At 44.4% G+C, this 25,800-nt stretch overlaps 1 protein-coding gene across 1 annotated transcript in view; it reads left to right on the top strand.

The window, feature by feature from the left end:
- Window positions 1-25,800, top strand: part of LOC139263380 (regulator of G-protein signaling 22-like) — a 174,648-nt gene that overhangs the window by 128,379 nt on the left and 20,469 nt on the right. Inside the window, exons 18-21 of the mRNA XM_070879432.1 lie at window positions 2,180-2,248; window positions 11,128-11,289; window positions 11,441-11,620; window positions 18,379-18,567. Coding sequence (XP_070735533.1) covers window positions 2,180-2,248; window positions 11,128-11,289; window positions 11,441-11,620; window positions 18,379-18,567 — 600 coding nt within the window. The remainder of the gene's footprint in view (window positions 1-2,179; window positions 2,249-11,127; window positions 11,290-11,440; window positions 11,621-18,378; window positions 18,568-25,800) is intronic.

The following is a 25,800-nucleotide window of genomic DNA, read 5'->3' as shown; positions in this document are numbered from 1 at the left end:
AACAGATTGTCTGGTCGTTATCACATTGTTGTTTGTGGGAGTTTGCTGTGCGTAAATTGGCTGCCGCGTTTCCCACATTACAACAGTGACTACACTTCATTGGCTGTAAAGTGCTTTGAGATGTCCGGTGGTGGTGAAAGGCGCTATATAAATGCAAGTTTTTTTTCCTTTAACATTCATCACTTGTATAAGAAAAGCATTGTTGGAATAACTGAGATTAATTATATTTGTGAACAGTTAACCATTAATGCCATATTTGAATTTTTTTAACAAAAATTGTTATGTACATGTGGCAAATAATAAGTATAAAATGGTACATTTTGGGAATAAGAACAGAGAATGAAATTATAACCTAAACCATACTCTCAAATGAGTAGAGAAGTAGAGTGATCTTGAGGTACACAGATATCTAAAAATGGGTTTTCATATATAGGGACACTGGGGGTGAAATTCAATTCCAGAGGGGCGTTAAACCAGCAGTAGTGGAACAGCCAAAGTTAAAATTCACCCCAATTAATACATAAGAAAAGATGTGATGGCAAAGCTGGAAATGGGGCTAGACTGCAACAGCACCATGGGAAACAAGCAGTATAGAATTCCTAGGATGATACCAAGGCTAAGAGGATACAGTTATGATGAGAGACTTCAAAAATTAGCCTATATTCACTGGAGCTGAGAAGGTATAAGCACAGGTCCTAATGAAAGTGTTCAAAATTGTGAAAGGTGTTGGGAGAGTGAATAGTGAGTGGTCAATGAATTAGTAAAAAGGATAGGTTAGTACTAGAAGCATAAAGGAGGTTTGGAAGAACTTTTTCATGCAAGGAATTATTGGAATAAAGAATGCTATTATTGTACAAGTTGTGCGTCCGAAATCCAGAGTTCTGAAATTCAGAATGTTCCAGAGTCCGGACACTGGGCCAATCTGTGGTGGGGTCATCCGGAATCTGGAAAACATTCTGAAATCCAGACCCACCCCAGCCGCTGCCCCAGAATCCCGCCCGCCTCGGCCCGCCCCCCCTCCCCTTTACCTCCACCTCGGCCGCCACTGGACAACCCCCCCCCCCCCTTAACTTGTCCCAGCCGTTTCCGGATTCGGGATGTCGAAAAGACGTTCCGAAATCCGGAAATACGAAAATCCGGAACGGCCTCGGTCTGGATTTCAGACGCTCTACCTGTATTGGAATAGACTAGTAACTATAGCTGAGTCAATCATAGCATTAAAATATCAGTTAGATAAGGAAAGTAAAATATTAAAGTGTATAGAGAAATAGGATAAGAGTCAAAGCGGTAGATTTTGATTTTGTGCAGTTGTGTAAAGTCGGTGATCGCGAATCTATCGCCTTTACATCTGTCCCGATTTTTATTTCCATTGACTTCATAATCGGGAAAGATGTAAAATGGGCTGCCAATTCACTATCAATTGCACAATGTCAAATCTAACTCAATATCTCTAGTGGAAGTGTTAACACTGCCACAGGCATAAATGGCCCCTTCTCACCAAGATTTTTATGATTCCAGAGGCATGATCTTTTTTGAGGTGAAATGATGTGCTCTTTGAGATGGGCCATGTTCGTATGGAGATTGGAGCATTATTCATTTTCACATCAAGTATCAATATTTAGCACTCCTAGGATATGAAAAACACATGGCTCAGTACTGAGTAAAGCTGCCTGACAGTGTGCCATAACCCCAAGCTCTGAAGAGCGTTTCTTTCTGCATTAGTGTGATAATTCGACTTCACAAAGCAGCCATCCTTATGTCGCATCTGAGAAGTGATAATTAATACATAACCGTGGGTGGTTTTGCGGGATACACTCTTGTAGGAACTGAATCTAAATTAGTCTTAGTATCCTTTCAGCTGTATGTTTAAAAAATATTCTTTATAATTATTATCCTACATAGAATCATACAGCACAGAAGGAGGCTATTCAGATTACCATGCCTGTGCCCACTCTTTGAAAGAGCTATCCAATTAGTCCCACTCCTCTGCTCTTTCCACATAGCCCTGCAAATTGATCCTTTTCAAGTATATATACAATTCTCTTTTGCACGAATGAAATTTGTGAAGAAACACTAAGTGAAATATATTGACAGGGTTGAGAAGAATATATTTGACCTCTCGAAGGTAACTATTTGTAATTTGATCCTAAAATTTTATTTCATGCTGCCTGTTCTCCAGGTACAATTGCAAGACGTGGTGGAGGACCAGATGTTATACAAAAGCAGGAAGAGGCGAGATGTAATGAAGGTGAGGACTTGTACCTCAAATGCAATACTTTATTATATCTGTGTTGTCAAAGTCAGAGCTTTAGAATTGGTGAGAATTTGAGATATGGATTGAAAATCCATGAAGGTAAATACAGCTTTCTTTTTGAAAAATGTAGGGCTCAATTTTGCCCAAAGCTGTTTTTTGGCGTATTGCCAGAGTTATGCCTGTTTTTTTAGGCCAGAACTACTCCAAAAATAAATGTGCCAAGATTCCCCGCTCTATTTTTCAAAATTGGCACTGCGCAGCCTGTCTGTAGCCTCGGGGGGTGGTGTCTATTGTCTGCATCGAAAAAATAATGCTGTCCCTTCTGCGCATGCGCAAAAAAAACGTTTTTGACGTGATTCCTATGGGCGCGCATGTGCAGTACAGCTCCCAGGCTGCAATTGGCCATTTTTAAAGAGCTAGTTGTGTGTGAGAACTTTAATTCTCATTGGAAAAACCGGAGCTGCAATACAAGATGCAACGCGGCGCAAGGACCAAGAATTTCTTACAGGATGCAGTGGAGGCACTAGTTACTGTAACTGAGGCTAGATGGCAGGAGCTGGACACCAACAGAGGTCACATAAAAGTTCCACCCAAAGAAATGAAGAAACGCTGGAACCAACTTGCAGAAGATTATTGTGCAATGGTGACCACCCCAAGGTCTGGAGGCCAGTGCAAAAAGAAACAGCAGGACCTTGGTCAAGTAGTTAGTGTAAGTAATATTTTCATTATTCAATGGAATTACAATTGTAAAGGAGACCATCTGTAGATGTCCCACCCAGCAGAAAGGCACCCTCTCTAAAAAGTTATATTGTCATCTTTGCAGAGGAAAGTGGCACACAACAGACAAGAGAAAGAACTCAAACAGGAGGAGGCCCGGCAAATCTGCACCCACTGACACCCTTGGAAGAGAGGGTCACTGCTTCAATGGGTCCTGCCTGGAAAAAAGCAACCACCTCTGCACAAGCTGGGCCCACACTCGAGGGAGAGGGTAAGTCCTGCAAATTCCACAGTTTGGCTTTCCTCAATGTTAAGTACTGCGCAGGCTAGCCATGCTTCGGTTCATGGGGATGTCTCCGTCAGCTACGTTTCGGTTGATGCAATATGCTAGCATTCATTGTGGTCCTTCAAATCAGCCTGCTGCCTGCGCTGTGTGTGCCTACGCATGCCACCCTGCCCCCCTCCTCTGCTGCTAACCAATTGTCTGTTCTTTTATATTTTGCAGAACGTGAGGCCAACCCTGACAATGCAGAAGAAGATTCAGATTAAGAGGGGAAAAATAGAGTATGAGAGTAAACTTGCAAGGAACATAAAAACCGACTGCAAAAGTTTCTACAAGTACATAAAAAGAAAAAGATTACTGAAGACAAATGTAGGTCCTTTACAGACAGTTATGGGAGAATTTGTAATGGGGAACAAGGAAATGGCAGAACAATTAAATAAATACTTTGGTTCTGTCTTCACGGAAGAGGACACAAATAACGTCCCAGAAATGCTAGGGAACCAAGGGTCTAGTGAGTAAGAGGAATTAAAGGAAATGATTATTAGTAAGAAAATAGTGCTGGAGAAACTAATGGGACTAAAGGCAGATAAATTCCCAGGGCCTGATGATCTGCATCCCAGAGTACTAAAAGAGGTAGCCATGGAAACAGTAGATGCATTGGTTGTAATCTTCCAAAATTCTATAGATTATGGAACAGTTCCTGCAGATTGGCAGGTGGCAAATGAAACCCCACTATTTAAAAAAGGAGGGAGAGAGAAAACAGGGAATGACAGACCAGTTAGCCTGACTTCAGTAGTAGGGAAAATGCTGGAGTCTATTATAAAGGATGTGATAGCGGCACACTTAGATAATATCAACGGGATTAAACAAAGTCAAAATGGATTTATGAAAGGAAAATCACGTTGACAAACCTACTGCAGTTTTTTGAGGATGTAACTGATAGAATAGATAAGGGAGAACCAGTGGATATAGTGTATTTGGATTTTCAGAAGGCTTTTGATAAGAGGTTAGTGTTCAAAATTAAAGCACATAGGATTGGGGGTAATGCATTGGCATGGATTGAAAATTGGTTAACTGACAGGAAAGAGAGAGTAGGAATAAACGGGTCTTTTTTGGGGTGGCGGGCAGTGACTAGTGGGGTACCACAGGGATCCGTGCTTGGGCCCCAACTATTCACAATATATATAAATGATTTGGATGAGGGAACCAAATGTAATATTTCCAAGTTTGCTCACTGTTGTGTCCTTACACATTACAGCAAATCAACATGAGGCACATACTGGAGACAAGGTCACTCTATGACCTGTACCTTTATTTACAGGACCAAGAAGTGATGACGCTGCGTGGGACCTCCATTTATATACCTGGATGACCAGGTGAGGAGTGTCTCCCACATGTTCACCCCCTGTGGTCAAGGTGTGCATTTCTCAGGTGTATACAGTGTACAGTGTTGTTACATAAGGTTTACAGTTATGTGAAGATTACAAACATGACACTCACGACACAAAACTAGGTGGGATTGTGAGTTGTGAGGAGGATGCAAAGACACTGCAAGGCGATTTAGATAGGTTGAGTGAGTGGACAAACACATGGCAGATGCAGTATAATGTGGATAAATGTGAAGTTATCCACTTTGGTAGGAAAAACATAAGGACAAAGTATTATTTAAATGGTGATGGCTTGGGAAGTGTCGATGTACAGAGGGACCTGGGTGTCCTGGTATACCAGTCATTGAAAGCAAACATGCAGGTGCAGCAAGCAGTTAGGAAGGCAAATGGTATGTTGGCCTTCATTGCAAGAAGATTTGAGTACAGGGGCAAGAATGTCTTACGACAGTAATACAGGGCCTTGGTGAGAACGCACCTGGAGTATTGTGTGTAGTTTTGGTCTCCTTACCTAAGAAAGGATATACGTGCCATAGAGGGAGTGCAGTGAAGGTTCACCAGCCTGATTCCTGGGATGGCAGGACTGTCAAATGAGGAGAGATTGAGTTGACTAGGCCTGTATTCACTAGAGTTTAGAAGAATGAGAGGGGATCTCATTGAACCGTATAAAATTCTGACTGGGTTGGATAGACTGGATGTGGGGAGGATGTTTCCCCTGTCTGGGAAGTCTAGAACAAGGGGTCACAGTCTCAGGATACGGGGTAGGAAATTTAGGACCGAGATGAGGAGAAATGTTTTCACTCAGAGGGTGGTAAGCCTGTGGAATTCTCTACCACAGAAGGCTGTGGAGGCCAAGTCACTGAATATATTTAAGAGGGAGATAGATAGATTTCTAGACACAAAAGACATCAAGGGAATGGGGAAAAAGCGGGAATATAGTGTTGTGATAGAGAATCAGCAATGATCATATTGAATGATGGTGCAGATGCGAAGGGCCGAATGGCCTACTACTGTCCTATTTTGTATGTTTCTATGTTTCTGAGATTCAGATGAGGACGAGCCTGAAGGGAGCATCTTCCAATCCCATCTTCTAGACCAAGAGCATGGGGTGAGGGGGAGTGGATGGATGCACTTTTGAGGAGATGCAGGTGCCGCCCATTGATGTGCTAGCTGCTTCCCTGAGTAGTTGTTTGAGTGTTGGTGGGACATTCCATGGTTTTCCACCGTCCGAGGCTGGAGATTCCAGTGGGGTACAGCGAGGTACACCCTGGGCCCCACCGTCCCAGGCTGTGGGTCTCAGTGGGATGCAGCAAGGCACACCCAGGGCCCCACCGTCCCAGGCTTTGGGTCCCAGTTGAATGCAGCGAGGCACACCCGGGGCCCCACCGTCCGAGGCTGTGGGTCCCACTAGGATGCTGCGAGCCACACCCAGGGTGAGGAGGGGAAGGAGAATTCGACCGTGCTCTCCTGAGATGCAGGATCTAACAGATGTGATTCAGATGATGGCAATGAGTGCGGAGAGGATTGACCTTACACGATCACTCCAAGACACCATCAGTGGGGTGGGTGATGAGGTATTGGGACTGTCGGGAGAAGTACCAACACTCTCACGAGAAATGGGAACGCTGTCCAGGAACATGAGGGAGGGAACATCTCAGTTAGCTGAAACCATGTCGGTGTACATGAGGGAGGGTTTGTCACAGGTAGTTGAGACACTGTCAGGGCACATGAGGCACAATTGCTGCTGCAATAAGGGAACACGCCCAGACTCCGCGCCCATTGACAGAATCAACTGCCACTCCCACTCCAATCCCCAGACCAGCCTCTGAAGAGGCCCAAGCCGGGCCTTCCACATTACCGCCTGCATCCCCCCCCTTCAAGAATTGCGCATTACCCGAGATGTTCGAAAGGATAAGCTTGGTACCAACCCGAGAAACGTTGTGCCATCGCCTGCGGGCAGGGGTGGTGGAGTCACCAAGACCAAGCGCAGTGAGTGGTCTTAGAATAAGGTGGAGGAGAGATGGGTGCAGCCCTTCTTTGTTGTTGTTATTATTATTGTTATTGTTGTAACTGTCCTCAAATTAAAGTTTTTTGTAAGTTATGCAAAAATTTACAAGTTTAAAAGGTAGTAAGTGATCTTAAAGTTTGTAAGTGATCTTAAAGTTTGTAAGTGATCGTAAGTGAAAACTTTAAAGTTTGATACAAGAATATGGGGCCGATTTTCATCAAGGCCTCTGCCCGCCCAAGTGCCGCCGATGGCCACCGAGGTACCGGATGCTACTTTCAGCGGGATATTCATCACCGAGGTCCCTCGTGTGTCGGCGGGCGGCAGATGGACGACGTACACCGCCAATCTGGGCGGCAGCGGGCGGGAGGTCTCATTCTCGGCGACAGAGGCGAAGTGTCACCAAGGATGGAGTCGGGTCCATGGAGGATTGAAGAGCTGGAAAAAAAATGCAGCAATAAAAAATGAAAAAACTATCGGAAGACCTCCAGGGGACCCCATGCAGGTAAGTCACTGTGGAAATGTTTTATTTTTAAATGTTCACTTACCTTTTTTTCAGGTTCTTCATACACACCGTTGGGGACAGACCAGCCTCTAGCCAGTGATCCACCCCCCATTCTGCCACCGATTCCCGTCGACTCCCGCCCGAAGGAATCTGGGCGCTCAGCAGGCGGGAGATCAGTTGCGCCACTCGGCCGTCCGCTGACGTCAGTGGGTGGTTCCCGGCGGCTCTCCCCTTCTGCCCGCTCCAGGCCACCTCGAAAGTGGCTCTGGGCGGATCAAGGAGAGCATTGTCAGCGGCAGCGGGCAGTGAATGATGAATTTCGGCCACTACATTTATTAAAGTTAAGTACAAACAAATATTTGTTAAACTTTTGAATAAAATATATTTAAATTATAACTGAATCATTTACATTATTTGTTCCATTATTAACACAACTTTTGAAGTAGATAAGAATCATTTCCATCATTTGTTCCATTAACAGAACACAACATTACGGAATAAGTCCAAACAGTAAACATGGTCCATGTGGAATAGTTGCCGCTGAGCCTTCAGGCAGCAAAGCGTTCATGGATGAGCTGCTGGCGCAAGGCTCGAGCAATCGTTAAAGGGACATGATGGCCCGCCCTCCTCTACCATCATGCTCCGGGTTCAGGTAGTTGCATGGCTTCCTCACCCTTGTCCTCCTCCTCGTCATCTGCATCTTCCTCATCATTATCATCAGCCACTCTCACCGCAGGTGGGTCTTCTCCTACCAGCTGCTGCTGCCTCATGATGGCTAAGTTATGCAGCATGCAGCACACAACAGTGAACTAACCGACAATCTCAGGGGAGTATTGCAAGTAGCCTCTGGAATGGTCCAGGCATCGGAAATGCTGTTTCAAGATGCCAATGGTCCTCTCTATTATGCTGCGCATCGCAATGTGCAACATGTTGTATTCATGGTCAGCTTCCGTCCGGGTTACGCGTAGGGGTGTCATGAGCCAGGTGGTGAGGCTATACCCTTTGCCTCCCAGTAGCCAGCTCTGCCCTTCTGGCTGCTGCTGAAACATGGCAGATATAACGCTCTCGCGTAGGATGAACGCATCATGGGTGCTCCCAGGGTATCTTGCATCGACTGACATAATGCGATGCATGTCATCACACACGAGCTGCACATTCACAGAGTGAAAGCCTTTTCTGTTCTTGTACATCTCGGAATCCTCCAAAGGTGCTCACAAGGCGATGTGGGTACAATCAATGCATCCCTGTACCTTTGGGAAGCCAGCAATCCTAGAGAAGCCCACAGCCCTGTCGCACATTGCCTGGACGGTCATGGGGAACTTTATGTAGTCATTCCTCCGGGCATATAGTGCAGCAGTCACCTGCCAAATGCAGACATGTATTGCATGTCGAGAAATGGCGCACACATCCCCAGTTGTAGCTTGGAATGATCCGGATGCATAGAATGAAAATGCAGCTGTAACCTTCACTTCAACTGAAAAATTAGTCCTCCTGACGCTTCTAGGTTGCAGGTCTTCTTTGCGAAAATGCAGCCTTCTGACACAGTCTGCATCACTCAGGTGCAGGTACGAATGCCTGTCTCAATATACCTGACATGGGTAAGGCCCCCTGCCCATCATCCTACAGGCTCTGAGGTTCCTCATGTGATGACGCAAATCAATTGTCTTCTTCGCAGCACCATCATGCAAAAGGTTTGTACAAGGTATGGCATTGTCAGTATTGCCCCCATGCTTAAATTATTACCTTTGCAAGTAACTCAAAATGGCAGGCAGAGGCAGTATTATGTTTCAAATAAAGCAATGTGACTGAGTACTGTAGACTTGAGTAAGAGTGACCTTAGTCTCTTTATTCTGACTCCAGAGTGCTAGCATAGCATGGGAGGCCTGCTTATATGCAGTGCTCCCAAGGGATGCTGGGATCCCTTAGGACTCCAACAGATGCGCCCTCTAGTTACAAGGTGTTGCATACATAACAGGCAGGATAAGGTTTTTTTGTTCTCTCTCACCACAGATTTGTATGGACCACACCCATGTCTGAGCAGGCGCAGTGATCGGGAACCCCCCACCGGACTACATTTGATGCAAAGTGCAGTCTTGTGATGCCTTCCGATCGCCTTCCACAGCCCCACCTCCTCCCCCGGGCTTCTTTTGCAGCCGAGCCCCGAGCCCCTGTGTCCGGGCACGGGACCGATTCTGCCGGCCGAAGCTCTAACCGTCCAGCCCTGTTTGCAGACGTTCGGTGGTGGCATGTCAGTTGAAAAATATGAAAACTTACAAAATTCCATCGAACTTCCATTTAATGTGTTATTATGCATATTTAAGTCTTGACTCGCTCCAAAACTTCGCTGGCTGAAAAACAATGGCGTCTTTCTGCGTTGATTTTTCAATGCGCGCTGCTTTTTCTGAACTCACCAGAAGGTTTTTTGGGAGTGGTCACATACACCGACCTAGGAGTCATTTTTTGGGGCCCAACTTCCATAATTGATAAAAACTGGCGCAGACATCAGTTACACCCCCTATGACGCAAAAAAACCTAACCTAAACAAATCGTAACTAACTGAGTTACGCTGGCGCACATTCCTTGGGGAAACTTTAATTTTTTAACTTACGCCAAAAAAAGCGAAGCGCCAAAAAAACGGCGCAAATCACTGGGGAAAATTGAGACCAATCAGTTTTATTCACAAGAAACAATGATTGGCTCTGGAAATATAAGGAATATACGAACATACAAAATTGATGGGAAAAATGGAGGCGTTTTTTTTTAAGTTTTTGATGGGAGGAGAAAATCAAAGTGTCAGTTTAAAAATGAAACTTCACTAGCAGCAATTTCCTTTATATGAATATATCTTCCTGGCTTCTAATGTAAGCAAGAAAGTCAACATGTCTGTAAAGCAGGTTTGCATTTTACATCCATACCAACTTTTTTGCTCACATTACTGACCAGGGGTAAATATACTCAACATTGTGCATATATATAAAGAAAATTAAAAAAGAAATGGAGGAGAGGCAGAGTTAAAAGCTCATAGTTAGTCTTCAATGACAGAAGCAAAGTTTTGCTGTGCAACGAATAGGGAACATTTCTTATAGCTTCTTATCTATGATGTTAGATAAACAGAGTAATGTGAATGAAAGAATGGGCTTTGGATTACCCGCATCTTTAACAGAGCTTCTTTATCTCTGGATTTTGCTTGTGGGATAAAAGTACATTAAATTCACAATCGTTCTCCATTGTTCCTCTTTCTCAATCCTTTCTTAATCTCCTTAATCTTATTGGTTAAGGAGATGCACTGTTTGTCCCAACATTCACCAAGGTCCAGATCCCCTGTGACCCACACACTTCTGTTGCTGTCATCAGCTTGCATTTCTAGCAATTTTCCAGCAAATACTTGGCTAAACTCAGGCCAAGGACCCAACATCAACAGGCTTTAATGTACAACACTGAAGTGTTTTTGTGTTTTACAAGTAGTCCTGTATGGTAGACTCAGAATGCATACTTTAAGAAAGAATATCTCCACTTATGAAGTACTGGCTTTACAACTGGGGAAGTGTTGTCAATGATGTAAGCTGTGAACACATTAAAATAGGTTAAAGTATTTATTTATTTTCAGTGAATCAACCAGAAAGAGGTCCTGTTTCACACAATGAACAGTGACTGTCATTTGAATTTAGAGTTTACAGGTCTAAATAGAGATGGGATTAAATTTCCCAAACTTCAGAACTCTGTTCATGTTATGGATTTCTGATGCAGAAAATTCGAACCACTTGCCTGCAACCTCAGCCTCCTTAAAGCCACTGTCCCGCTTCCCTCACCAAATGCTGATGAACCAATGTTTCCGAGGGTTCATTGGGCCTTGACAAAGAGCTGCAGAAGCTTGAAAACACTGGCAGTTCAATGTTTTGAATACTTGCATTCTTTCCTAATGGTTTGAGAAAATGCGGATGATACAAGTGATTGTGTGAACATTTATGTTTCCAACAGCACCTGGATAACAAATGGGCTTCCTCATCAAAGGAAATCATTGCATTCCGTAAAGCCTTATTAAATCCAGTAACAGCTCTCCAATTTCAGAAGTATGTGTCAGTGAAGGGCGAATTGATGGAGAATAATGTGACCTTCTGGCTCGAGGTTCAAAAATACAAGGTAAATAAAGTACAGCATCATGGGATCTGATTAAAACAGGTTAAATAACAATTCAAAACTATCTTCAAATGGGTCCGATCTTTAACTTGTATAAAATACCCAGCACAGATTCACTGAAAAATATGCGTGCCTGTGCTTCTTTTTCCTTCAGAACTTGTGCCATTCTCATGTGAGTGAGGAAATCATTCAGAATAAGATCACCGTCATCATTAATTGTTTCATCAATTCCAACATCCCACCAAATGTGCAAATCGACATTCCACCAGAATATGCATCTAAAATTATTAATCAGAGGCAAGAAATGGGGCCATATATCTTCAGAGAAGCACAGGTATGTGAAGAAAGGAATGTGAAGGACCACAGTAAGATGACTGAGTCGTATTTTAGAGCAAGGTGAATATTGCCAGTGGAAGGGCATGATGGGAAGACTATCCCATCATTAAATTGGTTGGATAACTTTTGTTCAATCCCTTAGCTCACTGAGGACAGAACTCCAGCATGTCTAATGGATAGTATTGATGTTTGTAATGTATCTGCTTCATGGGTTCTTTGCTTAAGAACTCCTAGCAACATATTGCTATTAAGAACTAGTTGGTTTATTAACAATCACATTACACATTACCAGTTCATCCACTAGGCTCACAACTGCATACCTCATTGTGATGACCTACACCCAACTGACTGAGGTTTTATTGAGTCTTGTGAACATCACGTGACTGGCTAAGCCACTCACAATGCAACAGCTCTACAAACCTGTGAGCATGCTCAGAGGTGTATACTTTACAATGCTAATTCCTTCCCCTTGCCCACCAACTTCCTCTCAGTTTCTGCCCTGACCTAGCCCTGAATTTGCATATTCCTCTAGTTTCTCTCCTATTTTCCCTTGTGCCCTTTCAAAGCTCATTTTGTCAATGAGACTGACCTCCTGATTTCTGGGCCCATATTCTTACTAAACAGCTGACCACCCAACTTCCTTTCTGGGCTCTGTAGTTGGCTGATATTGTTAACAGTTCTCTCTCCGCAGGTACTGCCCCCCTCTCTATCAAATCTACCGTCATCACCCACTCCTCAAAAAAACAATCCTTGGCTCCTTCGTCCTTGCAAATTATCACCCCATCTCCAACATCCCTTTCCTCTCCAAAGTCCTTGAACATGTTGTTGCCTCCCAAATCGGTGCACATCTTTCCCAAAACTCCTTGTTTGAATCCATCCAATCAGGTTTCCGCCCCTGCCATGGTACCAAAATGGCTCTTAACAAGGTCATAACTGGCATCCTAATTGACTGCAACAAAGGCAAACTATCCCTTCCCGACCTTCTGGACATGTCTGCAGCATTTGACACAGTTGACCACAATATTCTGTTCCAACGCCTCTCGACCATCGTCAAGCTGGATGGGACTGCATTCGCCTCGTTCCATTTCTATCTTTCTAGCCATAGCCATAGAATCACCAGAAATTGATTTTCTTCCCGCTCCCGCTCTTGTGTCCCCCAAGGATCTATTCTTGGCCCCCTTCTATTTATCATCTACATACTGCCCCTCGCTGATGTAATCCGGTGACACAGCGTGAGTTTTCACAAGCACGCTGATAATATCGAGCTCTACCTCTCCTCCACCTCCCTCAAACCCTTCACCATCTCTATACTGTCAGACTGCTTGTCCAACATTCAACACTGAATGTGCAAAGATTACCTCCAATTAAATATCGGGAAGACCGAAGCAATTGTTTTCATTTCACGCCACAAATTCCGTTCCCTTGCCACCGATTCTATCCCTCTCCCTGGCAACTGCCTGAGGCTGACCAAGTCTCTTCGCAACCTTGCTGTCATATTTGATCACGAGTTGAACTTCCTACCTGATATCCGTTCCATCACTAAGACAGCCTATTTCCACCTCTGTAACATTGCCCGTCTCCACCCCTGCCTCAGCTCATCTGCTGCTGAAATTCATGCCTTTATCACCTCTAGACTTGACTATTCCAATACACTCCGGGACGGCCTCCCACCTTCTACCCTCCATAAACTTGAGGTCATCCAAAGCTCTGCTGCCCGTGTCCGAACTCACACCAAGTCCCACTTTCCCATCTCCCCTGTGCTCGCTGACTTACATTGGCTCCCAGTTAAGCAACACCTCGATTTAAAAATTCACATCCTTGTTTTCAAATTCCTCCATGGCCTCGCTCCTTTCTGTCTCTGTAACATCCTGCAGACCTATAACCCCCCGAGATCTCTGCGCTCCGCCAATTCTGACCTCTTGAACATTCCAATTTTAACTGCTCCACCATTGGCGGCCGTGCCTTCAGCTACCTAGGTCCTAAGCTCTGGAATTTCCTCACTAAACCTCTCTGCTTCTCTATCCTTTAAGACGCTCCTTAAAACCTACCTCTTTGACCAAGCTTTTGGTCATCTGCCCTAACATCTCCTTTTATGGCTCGGTATTAAATTTTGTTTTTTGATAATGCTCCTGTGAAGTGTTTTTGAATGTTTTAGTATGTTAAGGGCGCTATATAAATATAAGTTGTTGTTCCCGATGGGAAATTATTTTACCTGCTCAATATCAATAAATCACATAGGAAAATAGGACATAACTTACATAATATTACATAGTAGTTACAGCATAGAATCAGGCCTTTGGCCCAACAGGTCCATGTCAATGTTTATGCTCCACACAAGGCTCCTCCCACTCTTCTTCAGCTAACCCCAATAACATATCCCTAAGAACGTAAGAAATAGGAGCAGGAGTAGGCCATTTGGCCCCTCGAGTCTGCTCCGCCATTTAATAAGATCATGGCTGATCTGATCATGGACTCAGCTCTACTTCCCTTTATTTCCTTATCGCTCAAAAATCTGTCTATCTCTGCTTGAAATATATTCACTGACCCAGCCTCCACAGCTCTCTGGGGCAGAGAATTCCATAGATTTACAACCCTGAGAGAAGAAATTTCTCCTCATCTCAGTTTAAATGGGCAACCCCTTATTCTGAGACTATGGGCCCAAAATTCATGAAGGCCAACACCCGCCCCCAAGTGCCGCCCAAAGTTCCGATGATGGCCGCCGAGAGACCGGGTGGTACTTTGCCAGGAAGATTTCTCTAAAAGAGGTGGCAGTACCGACCGGCGGCAAAATAATGGCTTTCGCCATCAATCTGGGGGGCAGCGGGTGGGAGTTCTCAATCTTGGCGATCTTGGTTCTTGCCGGCCAAGTACCACTGAGAATGGAGTCGGGCCCAGGGAGTGTGGAAGAACTGGAAATAAAAAGCATTACAAAAAAAACAACAAAACACCTTCAGGGGACCCCATCCAGGTAAGTCACTGTGGAAATTTTTTTTAAATTATGTTCACCAAACTTTTTTTCTGTTCTCCATACCTACCGTCGGGGTTAGGACAGCTTCCATGCAGTGGTCTTTCCCGCTGCTGCCACTGACTCCCGCCCGCACCAATCTGGCATCTCGGCGGGTGGGAGGCCACTTGAGTTACTTGGCCAGAGGACGTCAGCGGGCGGTTCCCAGCGGTACTCCCTTCCTGCCCGCTCCAGCCCGAGTGGAAACTGGGAGAGAGAGGGAACCGTAGGCAAATCTTGGCGGCTGTGGGCGGTAAGGCCACCAATATCGGGCCCTATGTCTCCCTAGTTTTAGTTTCCCCAATGAGTGGAAATATTCTCTCATATCCACCTTATCGAGCCCCCTCATTATCTTATATGTTTCGATAAGATCACCTCTCATTCTTCTGAACTCCAATGAGTATAGGCCCAACCTACTCAACCTATCTTCATAAGTCGACCCCCTTATCTCCGGAATCAACCTAGTGAGCCATCTCTGAACAGCCTCCAATGCAAATATATCCTTCTTTAAATACGGACATCAAAACTGTACGCAGTACTCTAGGTGTGGCCTCACCAAAACCCTGTACAGTAGTAGCAGGACTTTTCTGCTTTTATACTCTATCCCTCTTGCAATAAAGGCCAACATTCCATTTGCCTTCCTGATTACTTGCTGTATCTGCATGCTAACTTTTGTGTTCATGCACAAGGACCCCCAGGTCCCTCTGTACTGCAGCACTTTGCTATTTTTCGCCATTTAAATTTAATTTGCTTTTCTATTGTTTCTACCTCACATTTTCCCACATTATATTCCCTCTGCCAATTTTTTGCCCACTCATTTAGCCTGTCTATATCCCTTTGCAGATTTTTTGTGTCCTCCTCACAATTTGCTTTCTCGCCCATCTTTGTATCATCAGCAAACTTGGCTACATTACACTCGGTCCCTTCATCCAAATCATTAATATGGATTGTAAATAGTTAAGGCCCCAGCACGGATCCCTGCGGCACCCCACTAGTTACTGTTTGCCAACCGGAAAATTACCCATTTATCCCGACTCTCCGTTTTCTGTTAGTTAGCCAATCCTCTATCCATGCTAATATATATAACCCCCAACCCCGTGAACTTTTATCTTGTGCAGTAACCTTTTATGTGGCACCTTGTCAAATGCCTTCTGGAAATCCAAATACACCACATGCACTGGTTCCTCCTTATCCACCCTGCTCGTTACATCCTCAAAGAACTCGAACAAATTTGTCAAACATGATTTCCCTTTCAGAAAACCATATTGACTCTGCTTGATTGAATTATGCTTTTCCAAATGTCCTGCTACTGCTTCCTAAATAATGAACTCCAGCATTTTCCCAACAACAGATGTTAGGCTAACCGGTCTATAGTTTCCTGCTTTTTGTTTGCCTCCTTTTTTAAATAGGGGTGTTACATTTGCGGTTTTCCAATCCGCTTGGACCACTCCAGAATCCAGGGAATTTTGGTAGATTACAACCAATGCATCCATTATCTCTGCAGCCACTTCTTTTAAAACCCTAGGATGTAAGCCATCAGGTCCAGGGGACTTGTCCGCCTTGAGTCTATTTTACCGAGTACTACTTCTTTAGTGATAGTGATTATATTAAGTTCCACCCTATAGCCCCTTGATTATCCACTATTGGGGTGTTTTCTACTGTGAAGACTGATACAAAATATTTGTTCAATGTCTCTGCCATTTCCCTGTTCTCCATTATTATTCCCCCAGTCTCATCTTTTACATTAGCCACTCTTTTCCTTTTTATGTACCTAGAGAAACTCTGTTTTTATATTTTGTGCTAGTTTACTTTCATAATTTATCTTCCCTCTCTTTATCATTTCTCCCTCATGCACAATTCTAGCTTCCCCTTAGATCCATCTATGCTATTCACTTCAACTACTCCTTGAGGTATTGACTTCCACATTCTAACTATTTTCTGGGCAAAAAGGTTTCTCTTTATTAGAATTTATTAGTGACTAGCTTATATTTATGGCCCCTAATTTTTGTCTCTTCACAAGTGTAAACATCTTTGCTACGTCTAACCTATCAAACCCTTTTATTATCTGTCAGGTCACCTCTCATTCTTCTCTTTTCTAGAGAAAAGTGCCCCAGCATGTTCAATCTTTCCTGATAGATATAACTTCTCAGTTCTGGTATCATCCTAGTAAATCTTTTTTGCACCTTCTCCAGTGCCTCCCGATCCTTTTTATAACATGGAGACCAGAACTGTTCACAGTACTCCAAGTGTGGCCGGACCAAGCTTCTATACCAAGTTTAACATAAGTTCACTGCTTTTCAATTCTATCCCTCTAGAAATGAACCCCAGTTCTTTGTTTGCTTTTGTTATGGCCTTATTAATCTGCATCGCTGCTTTTAATTATTTGTGTATGTGTACCCCCAGATCCCTCTGCTCCTCTACCCCATTTAGACACTTATTTCCCAAGGAATATGTGGCTTCCTTATTGTGTCTACTAAAATATCCCACCTCACAGCTCATTTGCCAATTATATGCCCATTCTGAAAGTTTATTCATGTCTTCCTGTATTTCGTCACAGTACTGCTCTATATTAACTATATCACCCAATTTGGTATCGTCCGCAAATTTTGAAATTGTACTTCTGATTCACAGTCCAAATAGTTTATGTCAATTGTGAACAACAGTGGTCCCAGCACCGATCCCTGTGGAACACCACTTCCCACATTTTGTCAGTGTGCGTAACTACCCTGAACCCCTTACTCTGTTTTCTGTTTTGTAGCCAGTTTGCTATCCATTCTGCTATGTGGAACTATATCAAAGGCCTTTGGAAAATCCACATATATTACGTCTACTACCCTTGACAGATGACGAGATCTAACGCCGCCTCCAGTGCGCCAGTGCAGCCTTCGGCCGCCTGAGGAAAAGAGTGTTTGAAGACCAGGCCCTCAAAACTGTCACCAAGCTCATGGTTACAGGGCCGTAGTAATACCCATCCTCCTGTATGGCTCAGAGACGTGGACCATGTACAGTAGACACCTCAAGTCGCTGGAGAAATACCACCAGCGATGTCTCCGCAAGATCCTACAAATCCCCTGGGAGGACAGACGCACCATATTAGTGTCCTCGTCCCCAGCATTGAAGCACTGACCACACTTGATCAGCTCTGCTGGGCAGGCCACATTGTCCGTATGCCAGACACGAGACTCCCAAAGCAAGCGCTCTACTCGGAACTCGTCCACAGCAAATAAGCCAAAGGCGGGCAGAGGAAACGTTACAAGGACACCCTCAAAGCCTTCCTGATAAAGTGTGACATCCTCACTGACACCTGGGAGTCCCTGGCCAAAGACTACCCTAAGTGGAGGAGGTGCATCTGGGAGGGCGCTGAGCTCCTCAAGTATCGTCGCCGAGAGCATGCAAAAATCAAGCGCAGCCAGTGAAAGGAGCGTGTGGCAAACCAGGCTCCCAGCCCACCCTTCCCCTCAACCACTGTCTGTCCCACCGGTGACAGAGACTGTGGTTCTCATATTGGACCTAAGAACTCATGTAAAGAGTGGAAGCAAGTCTTCCTCGATTCCGAGGGACTGCCTATGAATGAATGAATGTCTACCCCTTCTATTATTTCTTCAAAGAATTCAATAAGATTGACATAATATTCATTGGAAAGTTCAGCTGCACATATTTTCAAAGGGTTGTTTTGACAATCTAGCATTTTGAAATGTATAGATTGCCTGGAAATATCTAGCTTACAAAAGTAATGAGGTCTCACTTCACAGATGGCAGTTTTTGATATTCTCTTCAAACTGTGGCTGGAGTTTTCTGCTTTCCGACATGGTATCACCGTTGAACACACCCTGCCGAGTTCAGAAAGAATAAGAATGATGAACCAAGAAGTACACAAAAGAAATGGGACAGAAGAGGGCTCAACTGAGACGAGCAAGTTAATTCAAACCACAACAAAACAGGTGGGTTGGGGTTGCGAGGGATGCTAAAAAATATTAAATTTCAACCCCAATCCTAACTCGCCGCCAGCACGCCCACTTCCAGTTTTAACGGAGGCGGGATGGAGGGGCAAGCGATCAGCCTGCTCCCAGGAGGCTGGTTGGCATATAAATGTTATAACGAGGCTGCGAGCCTCATATGTAACCTGTCTTCCAGGCTGACCCTTGGCTGGCCAGGTATCCTGGGCCTTAGGAAACTCGACAGCTAAAGGGAGGTGAGGACTGCTTCATGGAAAAGGGAAGTGCATCTCCAGCACTGCCTGTGGGCCGAGAGAAGCAGGAATGCTTCCCTCCAGCCCACCGAGCTTACCTTCTGCCCTGCCCGACATCAGACCACCCCCCCACCCGCACCCGATCCAAATACATCCCCTCGCGATCGGACTCATCCCCCAGATCAGCGAATCTCTGCCCAGCGATCAGATCCCCCCCACCACTCAGTAACGAACCCCCACCCCCTCCACCCCACCACAGGAGTCACGACTAACCCCCTCATACAGAGTGTTTTCCTTGTATTTTAGTGGAATATTTAGACGTTTAATTATTAAAAGTATGGGTCTCAAAGTGTTCACCTAGGAATTGAATAACAATATCAGTACAATGTAATGGCACATTGTGATGGAGCACAGACACTACAGGTTTCAGTTGGGGAGGGGTTAAACTAATGTGGCAGGGGGATGAGAACCTATGCAGGGAGACAGAGGGAAGTAGAATGGGGGCAGAAGCAAAAGATAGAAAGAGGAAAAGTAAAAGTGGAAGGCAGAGAAACCCAAGGCAAAAATCAAAAAGGGCCACATTACAGCAAAATTCAAAAGGGACAAAGTGTGTTAAAAACAAAAGCCTGAAGGCTCTGTGCCTCAATGCGCAGAGTATTCGTAATAAGGTGGATGAATTAACTGCGCAGGCAGTTATTAACGAATATGATATAATTGGGATTACGGAGACATGGCTCCAGGGTGACCCAGGCTGGGAAATCAACATCCAGGAGTATTCAACATTCAGGAAGGATGGACAGAAAGAAAAAGGAGATGGGGTATCGTTGCTGGTTAAAGAGGAAATTAATGCAATAGTAAGGAAGGGCATTAGCTTGGATGATGTGGAATCTGTATGGATAGAACTGCGGAATACCAAAGGACAGAAAACGCTAGTGGGAGTTGTGTACAGACCACCAAACAGTAATAGTGAGGTTGGGGACAGCATCAAACAATAAATTAGGGATGAATGCAATAAAGGTACAGCAGTGATCATGGGTGACTTTAATCTACATATAGATTGGGCTAACCAAACTGGTAGCAATACGGTGGAGGAGGATTTCCTGGAGTGTATTAGGGATAGTTTTCGAGACCAATATGTCGAGGAACCAACTAGAGGGCTGGCCATTCTAGACTGGGTGATGTGTAACGAGAATGTGTAATTAGCAGTCTTGTTGTGCGAGGCCCCTTGCGGAAGAGTGACCATAATATGGTAGAATTCTTTATTAATATGGAGAGTGACACAGTTAATTCAGAGACTAGGATCCTGAACTTAAGGAAAGGTAACTTCGATGGTATGAGACGTCAATTGGCTAGAATAGGCTGACGAATGATACTTAAAGGATTGACGGTGGATAGGCAATGGCAAACATTTAAAGATCACATGGATGAACTTCAACAATTGTACATCCCTGTCTGGAGTAAAAATAAAACGGGGAAGGTGGCTCAACCATGGCTATCAAGAGAAATTAGGGATAGTGTTAAATCCAAGGAAGAGGCATTTAAATTGGCCAGAAAAAGCATCAAACCTGAGGACAGGGAGAAATTTAGAACTCAGCAAAGGAGGACAAAGGGTTTAATTAGGAGGGGGGAAATAGAGTATGAGAGGAAGCTTGCTGGGAACATAAAAACTGACTGCATAAAAGCTTCTATAGATATGTGAAGAGAAAAAGATTAGTGAAGACGTAGGTCCCTTGCAGTCAGAATCAGGTGAATTTATAATGGGGAACAAAGAAATGGCAGACCAATTGAACAAATACTTTGGTTCTGTCTTCACGAAGGAAGACACAAATAACCTTCTGGAAATACTAGGGGACCGAGGGTCTAGCGAAAAGGAGGAACTGAAGAAAATCCTTATCAGTCAGGAAAGTGTGTTAGAGAAATTGATGGGATTGAAGGCCGATAAATCCCAAGGACCTGATAGTCTGCATCCCAGAGTACTTAAGGAAGTGACCCTAGAAATATTGGATGCATTGGTGATCATTTTCCAACAGTCTATCGACTCTGGATCAGTTTCTATGGACTGGAGGGTAGCTAATGTAACACCACTTTTTGAAAAAGGAGGGAGAGAGAAAACGGGTAATTATAGACCGGTTAGCCTGACATCAGCAGTGGGGAAAATGTTGGAATCAATTATTAAAGATGAAATAGTGCATTTGGAAAGCAGTGACCGGATCGGTCCAAGTCAACATGGATTTATGAAAGGGAAATCATGCTTGGCAAATCTTCTAGAATTTTTTGAGGATGTAACTAGTAGAGTGGACAAGGGAGAACCAGTGGACATGTTGTATTTGGACTTTCAAAAGGCTTTCGACAAGGTTCCACACAAGAGATTAGTGTACAAAATCAAAGCACATGGTATTGTGAATAATGTATTGACGTGGATAGAGAACTGGTTGGCAGACAGGAAGCAGAGATTTGGGATAAACAGGTCCTTTTCAGACTAGCAGGCTAATGACTAGTGGATTGCCACAGAGCTCAGTGCTGGGACCCCAGCTCTTTACAATATACATCAATGATTTAGATGAAGGAATTGAGTGTAATATCTCCAAGTTTGCAGATGACACTAAGCTGGGTGGCGGTGTGAGCTGTGAGGAGAATGCTAAGAGGCTGTAGGTGACTTGGATAGGTTAGGTGAGTGGGCAAATGCATGGCAGATGCAGTATAATGTGGATAAATGTGAGGTTATCCACTTTGGTGGCAAAAACGTGAAGGCAGAATATTATCTGAATGGCAGCAGATTAGGAAAAGGGGAGGTGCAACGAGACCTGGGTGTCATGGTACATCAGTCATTGAAAGTTGGCATGCAGGTACAGCAGGCGATGAAGAAAGCAAATGCCATGTTGGCCTTCATAGCTAGGGGATTTGAGTATTGGAGCAGGGAAGTCTTATTGCAGTTGTACAGGGCCTTGGTGAGGCCTCACCTGGAATATTGTGTTCAGTTTTGGTCTCCTAATCTGAGGAAGGACATTCTTGCTATTGAGGGAGTGCAGCGAAGGTTCACCAGACTGATTCCTGGGATGGCAGGACTGAAATATGAGGAGAGACTGGATCGACTGAGCCTGTATTCACTGGAGTTTAGAAGAATGAGAGGGGATCTCACAGAACATTATACAATTTTGACCCAACTGGACAGGTTAGATGCAGGAAGAATGTTCCCGATGTTAGGGAAGACCAGAACCAGAGGTCACAATCTAAGGATAAGGGGTAAGCCATTTAGGACCGAGATGAAGAGAAACTTCTTCACTCAGAGAGTTGTTAACCTGTGGAATTCTCTACTGCAGAGAGTTGTTGATGCCAGTTGGTTGGATATATTCAAGAGGGAGTTAGATATGGCCCTTACGGCTAAAGAGATCAAGGGATATGCAGAGAAAGTGGGAAAGGGGTACTGAGGTGAATGATTAGCCATGATCTTATTGAATGGTGGTGCAGGCTCGAAGGGCCGAATGGCCTACTTCTGCATCTATTTTCTATGTTTCTATCGGTGCTGGGGCCTCAAATATTTACAACCTATATTAATGACTTGGATGAAGAGACCGAGTGTAATGTAGCCAAGTTTGCTGATGATACAAAGATTGGTGGAAAAGCAAAATGTGAGGAGGACACAAAAAATCTGCAAAGGGATATAGACAGGATAAGTGAGTGGGCAAAAATTTGGCAGATGGGAGTATAATGTAAGAAAATGTGAGGTTATCCATAAATAGAAAAGCAAATTATAATTTAAATGGAGAAAAATTGCAAAGTGTTGCAGTATAGAGGGACCTGGGGGCCATTGTGCATGAAACACAAAAAGTTAGTATGCAGGTACAACAAGTAATCAGGAAGGCAAATGGAATGTTGGTCTTTATTGCAAGAGGGATAGAGTATAAAAGCAGAGAAATCCTGCTACAACTGTACAGGGTATTGGTGAGGCCACACCTGGAGTACTGCATACAGTTTTGATCTACGTATTTAAGGAAGGATATACTTGCATTGGAGACTGTTCAGAGAAGGTTCACTAGGTTGATTCCGGAGATGCAGGGGTTGATTTATGAGTATAGGTTGAGTAGGTTGGGCCTATACTCATTGGAGTTCAGAAGATTGAGAGGTGATCTTATTGAAACATATAAGATAATGAGGGGGCTCGTCAAGGTGTATGCAGAGAGGATATTTCCACTCAGAGGGGAAACTAAAACTAGGGGACATAGTCTTAAAATAAAGGCCGCCCATTTAACACTGAGATGAGGAGAAATTCTCTGAGGGTTGTAAATCGGTGGAATTCTCTGCCACAGAGAGCTGTGGAAGCTGGGTCATTGAATATATTTGAGGCGGAGATAGACAGATTTTTGAACGATAAGGGAATAAAGGGTTTTTGGGAGCGGGTAGGGAAGTGGAGCTGAGTCCATGATCAGATCAACCATGATCTTATTGAATGGCAGATCAGGCTCGAGGGGCCAAATGGCTTATCCCTGCTCCTATTTCTTATGTTCTTATGAGATGAGGAAAAGCTTAAAGGGTTTTCTTAACCATCCTCTTCATATGCCCTGACTGACCGCATTGCGGCACTGGAGCTGCGGGTGGATTCACTCTGGAGCATGCACGATGCTGAGAATGATGTGAATAGCACGTTTAGTGAGTTGGTCTTACCGCAGGTAAAGGGTACACAGCCAGATAGGGAATGGGTGACCAACAGGAAGAGCAGTGCAAGGAAGGTAGTGCAGGGGTCCCCTGCGGTCATCCCCCTGCAAAACAAATACACCGCTTTGGGTACTGTTGAGGGGGATGACTCATCAGGGGAGGGCAGCAGCATCCAAGTTCATAGCACCGTGGGTGGCTCTGCTGCACAGGAGGGCAGGAAAAAAAAAGGAGTGGGAGAGCTATAGTGATAGGGGATTCAATTGTAAGGGGAATAGATAGACATTTATGCGGCCGCAACCGAGACTCCAGGTTGGTATGTTGCCTCTGTGGTGCAAGGGTCAAGGATGTCTCGGAGTGGGTATAGGGCATTCTGAAAAGGGAGGGTGAACAGCCAGTTGTCGTGGTGCATATAGGTATCAACGATATCGGTAAAAAAATGTGATGAGGTCCTACAAGACGAATTTAGCGAGCTAGGAGCTAAATTAAAAAGTAGGACCTCAAAAGTAGTAATCTCAGGATTGCTGCCAGTGCCACGTACTAGTCAGAGTAGGAATCGCAGGATAGCTCAGATGAATACGTGGCTTCAGGAGTGGTGCAGAAGGGAGGGATTCAAATTCCTGGGACATTGGAGCCAGTTCTGGGCAGTCTGCACCTGGGCAGGGCCGGAACCAATGTCCTAGGGGGGAGTGTTTGCTAGTGCTGTTGGGGAGGAGTTGAACTAATATGGCAGGGGGATGGGAACCTATGCAGGGATACAGAGGGAAGTAGAATGGGGGCAGAAGCAAAAGATAGAAAGAAGAAAAGTAAAAGTGGAGGGCAGAGGCAAAAAGAAAAAAGGGCCACATTACAGCAAAATTCTAAGGGGGCAAATTGTGTTAGAAAGACAAGCCTGAAGGCTCTGTGCCTCAATGCGAGGAGTATTCGCAATAAGGTGGACGAATTAACTGCGCAGATAGCAGTTAACGGGTACGATGTAATTGGCATCACGGAGACATGGCTCCAGGGTGACCAAGGCTGGGAACTCAACATCCAGGGGTGTTCAACATTTAAGAAGGATAGACAGAAAGGAAAAGGAGGAGGGGTGGCATTGCTGGTTAAAGAGGAAATTAATGCAATAGTAAGGAAGGACATTAGCTTGGATGATGTGGAATCGGTATGGGTGGAGCTACGGAATACCACAGGGCAGAAAACGCTCGTGGGAGTTGTGTACAGACCACCAAACAGTAGTGGTAAGGTTGGGGACAGCATCAAACAATAAATTAGGGATGCATGCAATAAAGGTACAGCAGTTATCATGGGTGACTTTAATCTACATATTGATTGGGCTAACCAAATTGGTAGCAATGCGGTGGAGAAGGATTTCCTGGAGTGTATTAGGGATGGTTTTCTAGACCAATATGTCGAGGAACCAACCAGGGAGCTGGCCATCCTAGACTGGGTGATGTCTAATGAGAAAGGACTAATTATCAATTTTGTTTTGCAAGACCCCTTGAGAAAGAGTGACCATATCATGGTAGGATTCTTTATTAGGATGGAGAATGACACAGTTAATTCAGAGACTAGGGTCCTGAACTTAAGGAAAGGTAACTTCGATGGTTTGAGGCGTGAATTGGCGAGAATAGACTGGCAAATAATTCTTAAAGGGTTGACGGTGGATAGGTAATGGAAAACATTTAAAGACCACATGGATGAACTTCAGCAATTGTACAACCCTGTCTGGAGTAAAAAATAAAATGGGGAAGGTGGCTCAACCGTGGTTAACAAGGGAAATTAAGGATAGTGTTAAATCCAAGGAAGAGGCATATAAATTGGCCAGAAAAAGCATCAAACCTGAGGACTGGGAGAAATTTTGAATTCAGCAGAGGAGGACAAAGGGTTTAATTAAGAGGGGGAAATAGAGTATGAGAGGAAGCTTGCCGGGAACATAAAAACTGACTACAAAAGTTTCTATAGATATGTGAAGAGAACAAGATTAGTGAAGACAAACATAGGTCCCTTGCAGTCGGATTCAGGTGAATTTATAATGGGGAACAAAGAAATGGCAGACTAATTGAACAAATAGTTTGGTTCTGTCTTCACGAAGGAAGACACAAATAACCTTCCGGAAGTACTAGGGGACCGAGGGTCTAGCCAGAAGGAGGAACTGAAGGATATCCTTATTAGGCGGGAAATTGTGTTAGGGAAATTGATGGCATTGAAGGCCGATAAATCCCCGGGGCCTGATAGTCTGCATTCCAAAGTACTTAAGGAAGTAGCCCTAGAAATAGTGGATGCATTGATGATCATTTTCCAACAGTCTATCGACTCTGGATCAGTTCCTATGGACTGGAGG

The sequence above is a fragment of the Pristiophorus japonicus genome, chromosome 1 (genome assembly GCF_044704955.1).
Source record: "Pristiophorus japonicus isolate sPriJap1 chromosome 1, sPriJap1.hap1, whole genome shotgun sequence".
Taxonomy (NCBI): domain Eukaryota; kingdom Metazoa; phylum Chordata; class Chondrichthyes; family Pristiophoridae; genus Pristiophorus; species Pristiophorus japonicus.
The sequence above is the reverse complement of the archived record's forward strand: the minus strand, read 5'-3'. Positions and strand labels throughout refer to the sequence as shown.